Source organism: Macrobrachium nipponense, chromosome 35, assembly GCF_015104395.2.
Source record: "Macrobrachium nipponense isolate FS-2020 chromosome 35, ASM1510439v2, whole genome shotgun sequence".
Lineage (NCBI taxonomy): Eukaryota > Metazoa > Arthropoda > Malacostraca > Decapoda > Palaemonidae > Macrobrachium > Macrobrachium nipponense.
The window spans coordinates 42,083,112-42,097,449 of NC_061096.1; the positions used below are offsets into that span (position 1 = coordinate 42,083,112).

General features: G+C 34.9%; 2 protein-coding genes across 4 annotated transcripts in view; one reads left to right on the forward strand and one right to left on the reverse strand.

The window, feature by feature from the left end:
* LOC135208685 (uncharacterized) overlaps positions 1–3,964 on the forward strand; it is a 42,115-nt gene extending 38,151 nt beyond the window's left edge. For both annotated transcript variants that reach the window (XM_064241128.1, XM_064241127.1), the window contains exons 6-8: positions 832–984; positions 1,137–1,775; positions 1,981–3,964. In XM_064241128.1, coding sequence (XP_064097198.1) covers positions 832–984; positions 1,137–1,775; positions 1,981–2,872 — 1,684 coding nt within the window. In that variant the 3' untranslated portion in view covers positions 2,873–3,964. The remainder of the gene's footprint in view (positions 1–831; positions 985–1,136; positions 1,776–1,980) is intronic.
* Positions 3,965–4,679: 715 nt separating this feature from the next.
* The window catches only part of LOC135208684 (glutamic acid-rich protein-like), a 51,185-nt gene continuing 41,526 nt past the window's right edge, over positions 4,680–14,338 (reverse strand). For both annotated transcript variants that reach the window (XM_064241125.1, XM_064241126.1), the window contains exons 12-17: positions 12,489–13,080; positions 11,511–11,618; positions 9,418–9,539; positions 8,546–8,818; positions 7,353–7,450; positions 4,680–6,743 (exon numbers count right to left, since the gene is read on the reverse strand). In XM_064241125.1, coding sequence (XP_064097195.1) covers positions 6,311–6,743; positions 7,353–7,450; positions 8,546–8,818; positions 9,418–9,539; positions 11,511–11,618; positions 12,489–13,080 — 1,626 coding nt within the window. In that variant the 3' untranslated portion in view covers positions 4,680–6,310. The remainder of the gene's footprint in view (positions 6,744–7,352; positions 7,451–8,545; positions 8,819–9,417; positions 9,540–11,510; positions 11,619–12,488; positions 13,081–14,338) is intronic.

Here is a 14,338-nt window from a genome sequence, read left to right on the forward strand (position 1 = left end):
ATTGCCTTGTGTCATCATGTTTTTTGCAACTTGGATCATCATACGTCTTCAGTTGATTTCCCAAAAAATCGTCAAGAGTGGCATTCCAAACGTATCTTGGCAGTTTTGAGTCATAGCTTCCAACACCTGCCACAGTCATGCAATTTCACGGAAATTATATTGTGTTCCTTGTTGCATCATTAGTCTTCAGTAAGAATTGAAAGAAGTATCACAGTCCATATTTGGATCAGGTCATATTCTTGGTGTGGTCCTTGCATCCTGCATTATGCATCATGGAGTATTTGAGAAGTTAGCAGAGATTATTTTCCCTTTCAGCTAGCAATAAAACATTAGAAATGTAATGGATGAGTGCATGCCTACCTTTGTTCACCCATGGAACAATCTAGATACACTCCTTTCCACTAAGCAATGAAAAATGATGGCAGATATACCATTAGCCTGGCTACCTTTCAATGGTCTGAAAAAGAAGTTCTCAGGTCTGCTACTACTTGAACAGATTTGACTAAAAGGGCTTCACGTTGTTCATTTTCCTTCACTAGGAACATTGTGCTTGATTTCAAGTGTAAAGTTGTTCAACTTGCTGCCAATTTGAACTGCTCAAGTTCATTGTTCATAATTTAAGCTCTCTTCTAGTTCCTTATAAGTTCAGGCAACTTTAGTCAACATACAGTTCCAATTTTGTCTGGTGTCTTTCGTAAATAACATGTTTACATTGTTTTCTTACTTATAGTTGCAGGTTGTGATAGAAAAACAGGGGTAGATATTATTTGTTTTTCTCCTCTTTTCCCCTTTAATTTCATAATACTATGCAGAACTCTGCTTTTCTTCCAGGGACGTGTTGGGGTCCAGATCACTTCGATCCCTAGTTATCCCAGGATCTCATAACTCTGGTTCCTATTCTTTAAAAGATGAAGATGATGTCGTATCTGGCTGGGTAGTGTGCCAAGATGAAAGCATTATTAGTCAACTGCTATATGGAATTAGGTATGAATTCCTTGTGACATTTTTATATGAAATTGAAAGCTTCATCTTTGAGTAACATGATTACAGATTTAGAAAGCAATTAACTGTTAAATCTCATTTCCTGTGTAAATAGTAATTATCATTTACTGTTATTAACAATACTGCACTTCTAGGTACCTTGACTTACGTGTTGCATACTACTCTAACTCACCAGAGAAGTTGTGGGTTAACCACGACCTCGTTCAGTGGCGACCCCTTGAAGAGGTCTTAAGTGAAATCCAGACCTTTCTAACTCTTTCTAAAGATCCTATTATCATTGATATTCATCGCACACCTGTTGGGTTTGAGTTCTCAGAGGCTGTGCCCACGTTACTCTCTCTCTTGAATAATACCTTTGGTCGAGACTTCTTGCCTGATCGCCTTGGCCCTCAAGTAACCTTAGATCAGATTTGGTCTATTGGAAAACGTGTTATCTTTGCTTACATAGATGCTGATGTAGCTGAAGAAGAAGACTGGATCTGGCCCCCTTTACCACAAGCCTGGGCTAATGCTCAAATGTTAGGTGACCTTCAGCACTATCTAGATGGCCAAATGACCTTGCGTCAGTCATCTCCAAGAATATGGGCAGCCATGGCTCACCTCACCCCTTCCTTTTGGGATCTCATTCTCCGTTCTCATGAGGGAGTTCGTGGACTGTCCGACAAAGTCAATCGGCCCGTGACAATGTGGCTAAGAGAACGTTGGGCTCATTTGGCTAATATTGTGGCAACAGATTTTTTCAGGGGGAATAACATAATCAACATAGCTATCAGGTAAAATCATTTGCTATTTTTTTATTTGTCTTGTTAACTTCTTTGTCATGGGATGTTAATGCAATAAAAAGAACTGCCTAAATATTTTAAGAGTTAATATTCACAGAACTTATTGCTAATTTAATAGTTTACCTTTCTAATACACCCTATGAATTTTCTATAACCTTTCTAATACACCCTATAAATTTTCTAAAATTCTTTTCAGAACAAATTTAGCGTTATCTGTCTGTCCATCAGGAAATACTCACAGACCCCGCTATTCTTACAAGTCGTCAGGTTTCCTGAGAAGATCCACTGTACTGCCTGATCAATTCTCACCCATGATCATTCCAAAAATTAATTTTAATGAAGCTATGCGAAACATACCAGTTCCTGAAAGCACAACAGTGTCTCCCCTACTTGGAACTTTGTCAACTCCTCATCCACCAAAAGCTAGAGCAATGCATCCATACGCTAGCACATATGGAAATACCTTTCAAGGAAGGAATTTTGAAGGTATACATGCAGTACATGAACCAAGGGAAGACTATAAGAAGAGTGAACCCAAGAGTGCTGCTCATGTCATTTCACCAATTCATTCATTACTCGATATATTTGGCTTCAACACCACTAATACTTCAACTATTACATCAAGATTATTGCCAAGTAACCAAAATAATTTTGATGCTGAAGCTGTTGAAAGTGGTGCCTACGAATATGACCCAGATCTGTTCTCTGATAACCTGCCCAAAAAGCAGGGGTCATTTATGTCAAGTCAGATATCGGGAAAATTGCCACTCATCCTTGAGACTTCAATGTCCATTGCATTAAAAGGGGATTATGAAGAGGAGGATTCTCAAAATTCAGGTGATATCCCCTTCAAAATATTAGGTCAAGATGTAGTTGAAAACAAGGATAAAAGGCAATCATCCTCACAGGTCAATGCCAGTGATAAACAAATCCCCCAAAATAGTAGTTCTCAGTCATACAGCAGAGAGGGCTCTGAAGGTTCATTATTATTAAGAAACACAACTACCTTACAAACACAGCAATTCACTACAGCTACAAGTTCTCCAATTCAACACCGTTTGCCTGAAGGGATACACAACTCTAGTTAGACAAAGAAAATGTTTGGGCTAGAATTTAAATAAATGAAACAGAAGTGTATCTAATAATATTGCTATTTTATTTTTAAGTTATTTTTATAAGGATTCTTAAGACATTAAGAAATCAGTGTCAGTTTTAAGTGTAATCCAGCAATGGATGAAATCTTCCCAACTTTGTATCCACATAGTGAAGTGTACTTGTAAATAATTGATATACCCATACTACACCCGTCCTGTAAGATGTTTATAGTGCATAAGCAAGAAAGAGAAAAAAAAAAAGCTACATTCCCTCCTCACTGTCAGTAACTGCAGGAATATAATTCAGCTAAACTTGATACTTACATTATATGAAAGCAATTGTCATAATGAGCACTCAGAACTTTCTGGATAGTGTCCCTGCGCACGTATAACACCAAATTACACTTGAAAAAATCAGCAAATAGCTTGTTCACTTAAAAGTAGCCATTTAAAAGACTGTTCTGTGTACGTATCTACATCTTTGTCTCTTCAATGTGTAGTTATAAATGAATTTACGATATTGTAACAAGGTAGTTATATTTTTAGCTGAACATTTTTTTTAAAGAATATGTAGGAGTAACACTATTAAAGTGGTACCCAACATGTTAACATGTAAGGAAGTGGCATGTACACTCTGCTACTTTTGGTAACAGCATTAGGAGCAGTGGTTTCCAGTTTGATATTTTTTAACTAAAGTTTAATCATCTCCACAACTCTTTTCACACCCAAAAATAATGAGAATGTGGTTGCTCATTACAGTAACGTAAATATATTGTTTCACCCTTACTCGTTTATTTTAGTTTTGCTACTTACCAAAGGGCCATAACCCTCTGGGAACAATAATTTATTTACGTATTCATAGTCAAACACAGAACAATTTTTTTTTTTTTTTATTCTCAAATATGAATAGTACCTGAAGAGTGATATTGTTGGTATGTTGTTCAACAGACATAATGCTGGATTTTGTACATTATGTATATACTTTATCGTCTTCATCCATTCATCCATCATTTGCTAAGTGTATTGTTTACAGTTTTTATTTGTTGTGAACTTGTAAGAATTTTTTAATAAATAAAAATTTCTTTTGATGTACTTTGAAGATCTTAACTGTAAATGCAGCAAAGAAATCTTATAACCAATTGCAATACAGAACTATAGGTATCTTAAGTTTTCAATAGCTCAATAATGCAAATACAGATTATAAAGCTTGAAGTATTTTAGACCATTAAAGATGCAGTTATCATTACAATTCAACCAGGCCACTAAGTCAGAAACTCCTATTTCACTGTGTGAGGTAACAGTAGGAGGCTTCATTTATTTAAACTCCTACTCCAATAATTGTTGCACTTCCTGATGACCCTGACATCATTATAAGTTGCACATTACTGAGGACCATTTCCCCATCCAGCACAACATGCTCAGAGTATTATTTTTAAAAGACCATGAAGCCACATTCCTACTCCTACAGGCTTTCCCAAAGGTTTTGTGGTTGAGTGAAAAAAAGGAAAGTATGAACATTGTAGTTGGCGTTGAATATCTGAATAGAAAAGGGCTGAAAAGAACTGCTGGAAAGTAAAAGGCAGAGGTCAATGCAGCTGGCATTGGAGGGTCACTTAAAAGAACCCTTAGCAAAATTGCAATTTGTAAGTGGAACTAATCATTACAATGATCACAATTTCTGCATAATGTTTTGTTAGAGAATTTTTGTGAGAGATATTTGAACTAAACCATATCATTCACAACCTACTTCAATGAACGTACTTAATTTCTTAAAAATATAGGTTGCATAAAAAAAAAGAAGTTATCTAAAATTTAGATATATTTGGAAAAACAGAAATCAGTGCCCATAAGACTGCATACATTTGTTTAATAATATACAGAGGAATGTGTAAGAAGCTAGTGGGAAGCATATTCAAGAAAACTTAAAAGGATAGAATATCCTGGTGTGTATTTATCATTTGTAGTAGATGACCAGGAGGAACTCAAGTGATGTATTTAACAGCTTTAAGTAAAGCAGAGATTGATACCATTCAACGAGGTAAAGAGAATTTAAAAAATGGAAACAAAACAATCTAGAACATTTTAGAGCTCCCATTACAACTCTTCATGTTTTCAGCTACTGAAATCAGTCATCTGAGGACACTGCCAAAAGTAAACTACCTTCCTTCAACACTAAGTACAAATTTTCAACTGGCACATCTTCTGTGTCAATGGATAAATTTTAGAAAAAATAATGTACACTGATTCATAGATCATTTATAAGGAAAAAATGAAATTTTTACAAGTATAAATATTAGCATCACACCTTTCTTAATATAATATACAAAAACTCAGCTGTTGGCAGCAGTATAGTTTTGACATATCTAAGCCTACATTTGTAATTCAGGTAAGGTACAAGCAAAGCCAAATGATGACTTTAGAGCTCTCTGCAAGTTATATATATATCTATGGGCAGATGGTTCCTCTGAAAGACAATTCTCACAATAATCCCTACCAAGACAGCCAATTCCTTATATGAACATTATCAGAAGCATGAAATCATGGGCTGACTTACAGTAAATCAATGAATAAAAACTGTCATATTTATTGCTTATGACTGTCCAAGTTGAAAAATTCTGAGAGCACAGAAGACTATGATCATTAAGCATTTAACAAGCACATTAATGTGCAATAGCAAATTCTGCAGGATGATGTAATGCTCGGTATTTGAAAATCCATAAAAGGGAAATTATTTGCTAACTAATATTGAATGATCCACAGCAAACAAAACTATTTTAGTTTGTATCTATTTCATGTAAAAATTCAACCCTCTACAAGAATATTTCACAACAGGAGCAAATAATTTTTTCATACACTGAAAACAGTATTAAAAAAACCAAGGCAATAAACTTGATGCATTTATTTCCCCATGAATGGAATAGCAAAACGCTCCATCCAAATCACCTAGTATCTTTCAAAAGTACACTGCAATGGCATTTACCAAAGAACTTGTACCATGAACCAAACTGTTCTATTACCACCTCGTTCTCAAAAGCACTCCTTCCTTCACAATGGCAGAGACCCACAAGTTGGCATATTACTTTGGTATAAGAGATCTATAAAGGTGTACTGGTTTCACAATACAGTACTCAGTTCATAATTCAACACCGCTGTAAATAATTTGTTTGTATATACAAGGAAATTTCTGGTATTACACATGAATGAGACAGGGAAGGGAGCAGTTAAAAATAGTAGTAGATACAGAAGTAGCATAACACAGGCCAGTAGGAAGGCCACGAAAATCATGGAGAAAGGGCATGGATGAGGACCTACAGAAGATAGGATTTCACGCAGGGAGTTCATAAGACAGAAGAGTAGGGAAAACTCATTCTGTGTCTAACCACACATACATACGGTAATTAAGACGTAAAAACAACGACGAAGACTATAGCACTAAAATGCTCTTCTTGACCGTCCCCTTCTAGCTGTAGGTTGTGGTACCTCTTCCACCTCCTCCTCCTCTTCTTCCACCTCTTCCTCGTCCTCCTCTTCCTGTTGTTCCTCTTCATCTTCTACTTGTTCAGCATACTCTTCATTATCATCATACTCTTGATTTTCATTTTCGTATTCTTCCCCATATTCATTGCCTTCTGCTTCATCATCATTTCCATATTCCTCCTCATCTTCATTAGCTTCTACTTCTTCATTTGCATTATCATTATCCCCTTCATTGTTTTCATCATCTTGATATTCCTCATTTTCATTGTACTCTTCATTTTCACCCTGATTTTCCTTCTCTTCACCATGGTCTTTTTCTTCTTTGTCGTCGTCTTCTACATCCTCCTCCTCATAGTCCAAGATATTATCCTCATAATTTTCAGCCTCACTGAAAGGGAAATATAAGTTGTTATGGTTAAAATTAAATCCACATAGAAGTTGCATAATGCTAGCTAACCTCTTGAAAATATTTGAAGGATGGCAGTTACAAAGCATCCTAATCGACAGTAACCAAGCTGGCCAAGACAATACAAACCTCTCTCAGCATTTCCAAAAAAATGTGTTAGTTTCCATTAGAGCTAACAACTTTACAACTGGAACACGAGAGACTCCTAATTAAATTTTGCCAATATTTTTACTTGAATGAAAATATAGAAACTGACATTTGGTCTCAAGGATATGTAGAAACTGTAATGAAATTAAGATCAAGAAGCGAGCTGAGCTAAGCAGACTTCATTGTGATAAAATATACCATCACAAAAACAAAAAATACTGAACTGTTATATACCAAATGAGACAACACAACACTGACAGCTGTGACCCAACTGACAGTGAAGGAAACTATGCTAAAATCTGTAGGACATTGTCTGTGTCAGCAATAAAGGAAATGGATGTAATGACAAAAATGCTCTAAGATATAATTATGAAAAATAAATATATTATTCATGTATTTACATGTAGAGGAATGGGCTACAACTAAACAATAATGAGCATATACCTTTCATGGGCTTCGTCATGACCTTCATAACCAGTCGTGGATTCTGCCTCCTGTTTACTAGCAGCTTGCTTTTCTTGCAGCATTGTTGTTAGATCACCCTGTAAGAAAGAAAAAAATAAATATTTGATATCTCTGCAATGTTGAGCAATTTCAACATTACATACCTGAGAGGATATGAAGTATTGATATTAAAAACCACACAACTGAAAAATGTGCCAAACTACTTCACAAAGAACTTCGAAGAGGAAAAACGTATAGTATACACACATCATTGAATGGTTTTACGTACATGCATTTCCATTACATTACACCAAGAGCAACCACTATAGAAGGAAAACATATTCAAGCATTTTGGTTATCTCATTTTTCTTATGATTCACTGTAATTATGACATAAAAGCCTCTTCCAGGTGCTTTTTACACTTATTGAAAAGCCAATTTCATAACTTGTTTTAACAAAAGTTTAACATACAGCTGCCCTTCATCATTAAAAAATAATCCAAAACAGCTTTAATTATGAAAATCATATATTTTCAATATGCAAAGCTTTAAGGCTTAAAACTGTTTGAGATCATGATAACACTTCATACATACCTGTGCCAAAGACTTCAAGGAATTCATTTAGGAATTATCAAATCAGGAATTCCTTATTTATAATCCACTTTTGAAAGATCAAGCTGGACATAACCAAGAAGGTTCACATTCCTAACAGATTTGATTTCTACACTCAACCACTTGTGGTTCTAGGTAAATATAAAAAAAAAACTTTCCAACTAACAAAAATCCATTTCACCTATTACTCATTTAGATGGTTCACAGAAATGTCATTACTCGAAGGAATACAATAAATGCTGTTAAAAATGATCAGTAACTAATGACCACTGACACAAGAGCTCCTTCCTTAAGTTACTTAGCACAACCTGTATTTGGAATCACATCTATTGCTTCAATATAATGGTGTGATAAAAACTCAATAGAATGGGGTAAATTATTTGAAAGACAGCCAAGATTATGATCACCATTCTTAAAGCAACTTCACATTAGTAATCTATTACTTTTGAGTGGAAAATATAAACCTTTTCTTTTTCTCATAGTCCAGGATGAAAGTTTTTCACAAGCAACTTTGCTCAGTGTCAATGCCTCATCAGTACCTGTATGAACTTAAGAAAATGATGCCTATGTATATGTACTCACCGATTCTCCTTCATATGGGTCATATAGCGCATCATCGCCTCCAACTTCCTCATTCTCTTGTGATGCTGCCTTTTCGTTTGATCCTGCTTTTTCATCCCCAGTCTTCTCTGATTCAATATTTTCATCGTCATTGTCATTTGTATCTTCTTTTGTCTTGTTATCTTTAGAGTCGTCCTTTTTATCCTTATCATCTTCCTTTTTCTTGCCCAAATTTTTCAATCTCCTCAAGCTTGTAGGAGAGTCTCTTACACCTTTGACTTTCATATATTTACTCTGTCAAGAAAAAATCTTAAATTCATATGTGCATGAGAGAGAGAGCATTAGTATCCTTGCTCAAATTAATTAGTTGGAGAGAATAAAATAACACCCTGGACACAAGAAATTATCATCATTTATTTTAACCAAACAACTGGGCTGAAGTATATGGGAAGACTCATGAATGAAATAATGATATAGTATATGACTGATGTGAATACAAGTTCCTTTTTTAAATTACACTCCATTTCAATAATTCCTATACATTTAAAAAAAATTGTACAAAAGAAAAACTAATAAACAAAGCAGCATTAGGATGGAAAACTTTTCTACTACATTGTTTCCCATTTCCTAAGTCTTAATAGATTCCACACCTAACAAAAAGTATTTAGGATGGAACCTCCTTCCATCTTAAATAAAAGATATGAAAAAAATTATCTAGTACACCTTCCCTTGGAGATTAAAAATTTTTCTTCAAAATGAGAGGAAAAGGTAAATTTTGATCACATAAGTTCTTTAAATCTGATATTCAAAAACAGAGCAGGGCATGTGTGATCAATACATCTACAATTTTTTCCTAACAAGAGATGAAAATTACAAAACAGGATGAAACTTACTCTAAAGAGGTCATAATGCTCTTTGGAACAACTGTGAGCTGTCAGGTCATCAGGAAATGCAGGACAATATTCAAGACACGCCATACAGTGGTAAGAGACACGAGTGTCAATGTAATTCAAACCTGAAAACAATCAAAATTAAAGACTGACATATATGCATACTATTTCTATGGAGTAATTTTACATAAACAGCCAGTCATACTTGTAGCCTCCATTGCTTAACCAAATGATTCAAGGAGAGCGACACAATTACTTGTATTAAGTTTAATTTTTTATTTTCATTAATCAGTCATTACACCAAAAAATCTGTCTTGGTCAAGGTACCTGACCCTTTGTCTATTAGCTTACCCATAATTATTTATATAAAACACATACAAGTTCAGGCCCTTTAAACAAAGCAATGAGGAGAAAGTCCTAGTTCTGGAGGAATTACAGGAAATCTCACAAGGAGCACATATACAAAATAGGAGAGCAATTTCTTTATTGTACTATCAAACTTAATAGCAAAATTCTATCTAAAATAAGGACTGGTTACCTGCTATCTCTCAAATACAGGCGGTCCCCGGGCTACGACGGTTCCGGCTTACGACGTTCCGAGGTTACGACGCTTTTTCTTAAATATTCAATGGAAAAATCCGTCCTGGGTTACGACGCTTGTTCCGAGGTTACGACGCTGACGCTTCCGACGCTCTGAGTTAACGACGCTTTTAAAAAACGCATACTATGATAAAAATCCTTTATAGTTTAGCACAGTATATTAATAAAAATCAGTTTCTGGTTAGATTACAACAAAAATTTTGAGGTTATGATGATTTTCAACACTTATGTCGTATTTTTCTATGTTTTTTAGTGACGCCTCATATGCGGAACTAGTTTCCGAGCGAATGAATACATACTAGCTTGCGGTGCGCAAAGTTTACATATAACAGTCCAAAAGCGCAAATAATGAAAAAATCATTGCTTGTTTCCAGTAATAATAACAAACGAAGTTTCTGGTTAGATTACAACGCAAATTCCAAGTATCCAAAGAGAGACATTATCCAGTAATTTGATCAGAGAGAGCAGAGAGAGAGAGAGAGAGAGAGAGAGAGAGAGAGAGAGAGAGAGAGAGAGAGAGACGAGAGAGAGAGAGAGAGGAGAGAGCGTCTTTCTGACGCTCCGAGTTAGGACAGAGGAAGTGTTCGTTTCGTTAAACGGCCTCTGACTCATGCCAGTAAATGTTTTGTTGATACAAATAATATAAGCCTATTTACAGATACGTTTACTTTAATTAGTCTATATGATACGTGAATAGTAATCAACTGTTCTTGTAGCCCTCAAGATTTGGCAAAATCGAAATATCCAAAGAGAGACATTATCCAGTAGTAATTTGATCAGAGAGAGAGAGAGAGAGAGAAAGAGACGCCTTGGCAACAATGGTCCCGGGATTGACGTAACGTTTATTTTCTGAACAGATAGGACAGAGAAGTGTTCGTTTCATTAAACGGCCTCCTGACTCATGGCAGGAAATGTTTTGTTTGATACTAATATATAAGCCTGATTTAAATATACGTTTACTTAATTAGTCTATATGATACATAAATAGTAATCAGCTGTTCTTGTAGCCCTCAAGATTTGGCAAAATCACTCCAGGTTGTACATAAAACTTCAAGAATGTTGTGTCACCAGAGGATTACAATAGTTTTTACCTTCAAGAACCAGCATTCTTTTATGAAAATACTCCAGGTTGTACATAAAACTACGGAAAAAACAACATATAATGTAACCAAAGGATTACAAGTAAGGTTTTTATAACTTTTTATTAGTTTAAGACATATTTCCAAGCGTCGTTCCGGCTTACGACGATTTTCGGCTTACGACGCGTCTCAAGAACGGAACCCCCGTCGTAACCCGGGGACTGCCTGTATATTAAAATTATCAGTGAAATAAAAGTTTTGTTGTAAGAAAATCTTATTCTCAATGTGAGTACAGCACTTCACTATATTTACATGAACTAGAACAGTCCTTGTAAACTTAAGTTATTTATTTATATAAATAAACTAGGATAAGATTAACTTGCATACATAACATTTGGAAAGACAAGAATACAATACCTGTTGGCTGAGCTGGGTCATAAACCATCAGCTTTTCAGGATCATCAACCATATTTTTCTTGTGGAATTCTAGTAATTCATGGTATGTTAATTGCTGTAATGTTTTACCTGTAAGAAAAAACACTGTCAAATGCATAGATTCCAGTTACCATACTACTAAACTAGACTACAGCATAATATGGGAGAAGGCCTTATGTATCAGTCTTCAGCTGCTTCTCTCTAGTAATGAGATGTTTTAATTTATCAGTAGTGTACTATCTACTTCTTTCTACATTGCACCATACTCCTACTCTTTCTTACTACCCTCTCAACTGGTTATCAACAAAAAATTTTCAAAGCCTCCAGACTATATCACAGACATCAATATTTCCTTAACATGACACAAAAAACATGCGTCTAATATCTCAATTGAATAACTTGAGCCAAATCTATAGGGTAAAATTACATCTCATTAATGAAAAAAATTATCACTGAATCCTTGAAACTTCTACATATAGTGAGTTCCTATTTAATCGTCAAAGTAACAATCACTCTTGCAAGGTTAAGACCATCATGACACAAACTTTCTTTGTGCAAATACAATTACACACACACACACCTTTTACAAAGGGGCTCAAAAATCCTATCAAAGAAAAGGCTCAAAAACTTGGGAAAAGATATTCCAAGCTCATAATAGACAGCTCATCTAATTACAATGGAAATTCAAGATAAAAAAAAAAGCCCAGTTAAATACTTAGTACAAATTAAACATATAATTTAAGAAGTTCAACATATTTTTTCACAAGAAGCTAGTTTAGTTATCACTTCCGAGATAACCAGTATTCAACACACAGATGCTTAGCAATAACTAAATAATTACCTTAATAACTACCCAGCATTCCTGACTGCTATCAGCACTGAATATGGTATCATTTTTCACTTACCAGACTGACTTGCACATGAGCAAACTTATTACATTAAACTAAATACTATTCTTACCTTGATATTTATTATCCTTTTCTTTCTTCAATTTTGCCTTGTTGTCTTTCTTCCGATTGCCTCTGCTTTTTTCGTCATCATTTTCTACATTATCACTCTCCTCATTAACCTTGGTTTGGTTTTGGTTACTCCTTTCTTTCTTTATACTATCATCATCCTTTTCATTACTATCTTCGTCTTTTTTTACATCCGTTTCCATTTGCTCCTCTTTTGACTCTGGATCTACTTCTTTAACCTCTTCTTTACTTTCTTCCTTATCTGCTTCTGTTTCCATCTGTTCCACTTCTTCACTGTCCTTTTCTTCCGTGTCATTTCCATTTACATGTTCTGAATTATCCTTTTCTTCTTCTTCTTCCTTATTCTTATCAACCTCTTGTTTTTCATCTTGATGATCACTGCCAGTCTTCTCCTCCTCTTCCTCCTCCTCGTCTTCGTCAGTTTCATCATCTCCGAATTTTCGTTTCCTTCTCGCCACGTCTCTCTTCAATCGCTTCTTGCTCTCTTCTTCATCTTCTGCAAATTCTTCAGTAGTTCCCCTCTCCCCTTCAGATGCTTCCTTATCTTCATCATGTGCATCAGACTCAAATTTGGCCTGGAAACAATATTATATGATTAAATCACCTTCACATTTTAAGTGCAGTCCAATAGTTCTTTGACACTTGCATGCTTCATACCCCTAAATCCATGTTATACCTTATTTTGACACTACTACATGTGAATGTATATGGTACATAATACTACTCCAGAAATTAGCCTTTCAATAAATTTTTCACAGGTTTTGTAAACCAAGTAGTACAGTAATACCTCAATCTTACACGATCGATTTGTGTGAATTCACAATAGCGCAAACTTTACATTGGAACAACTAATTATCATATGCAAGTATTTCACAGAGACATGAATGCAAATGCAATATTTTTGAATCCTGGAGAAACCCTGCAAAAGTGTTCAATTTTTGTGTAATTCAAGTTCTCACTCTTTTATGTGTAAATTAAATAACATTAAATAATAAAAATAATAATTCTCTCTCTCTCCCTCTCTCTTACCGAGATGAGAGAATTTTTATGGTACATGTATGTACTGTTTACTGATATTTTCTAATAATAATAATAATAATAATAATAATAATAATAATATAACGGTAATTATGAAAAGGCTATGAAAAATACTTTCCCCCCATCTTTCTTTTCAACTGCACGAGAAGCTTGATGCCAAGAGCTGTCAAATACGTCAAGTAATGTGACAGGAGGGGGAGTGTTGCCGATTGGCAGTCAATGAGTTTTAGTAACTCTCTCTCTCTCTCTCTCTCTCTCTCTCTCTCCTCCTCCATCTCTTCTCTTCTCTCTTCTTCTCTCTTCTCTCTCTCGCCTCTCTTCTCGCTCTCTCTCTCTCTCTCTCTCTCTCTCCCCTATATTATTACCAACCATTTACTTCTTTTTTTAAGGGTAATGTGATAAGCTAACTTTTAAATGAAATTATAGTAACTTAAATTTCATTTAAAAGTTAGCTTAATACTTATGTAAAGACAATCTCTTATCTCTCTCTCTCATTCTTAGTTAGCGATAGATAATTTTCATTTGACCTATTTTTATCTTTACCGTCTAGAACTCTAAATGCACTGTTCTAAAACATAGACACATAACTGAGAGTTGTATTAGTCCAAATAAAAAGCACTGTTTGTTCATGAAAAGGAATTTCAGAACAAAGAGAAAAAGATTGATCGGTCAGTTAGAAAGGGGAAAGAAGAAAGAAATACATTGCACATATGTAATCTTCACACACACCTATATTTTTTCCAATCATTTATTTCTTACTTCAAGTGTAATGTACTGAGCTAACTTTTAATTGAA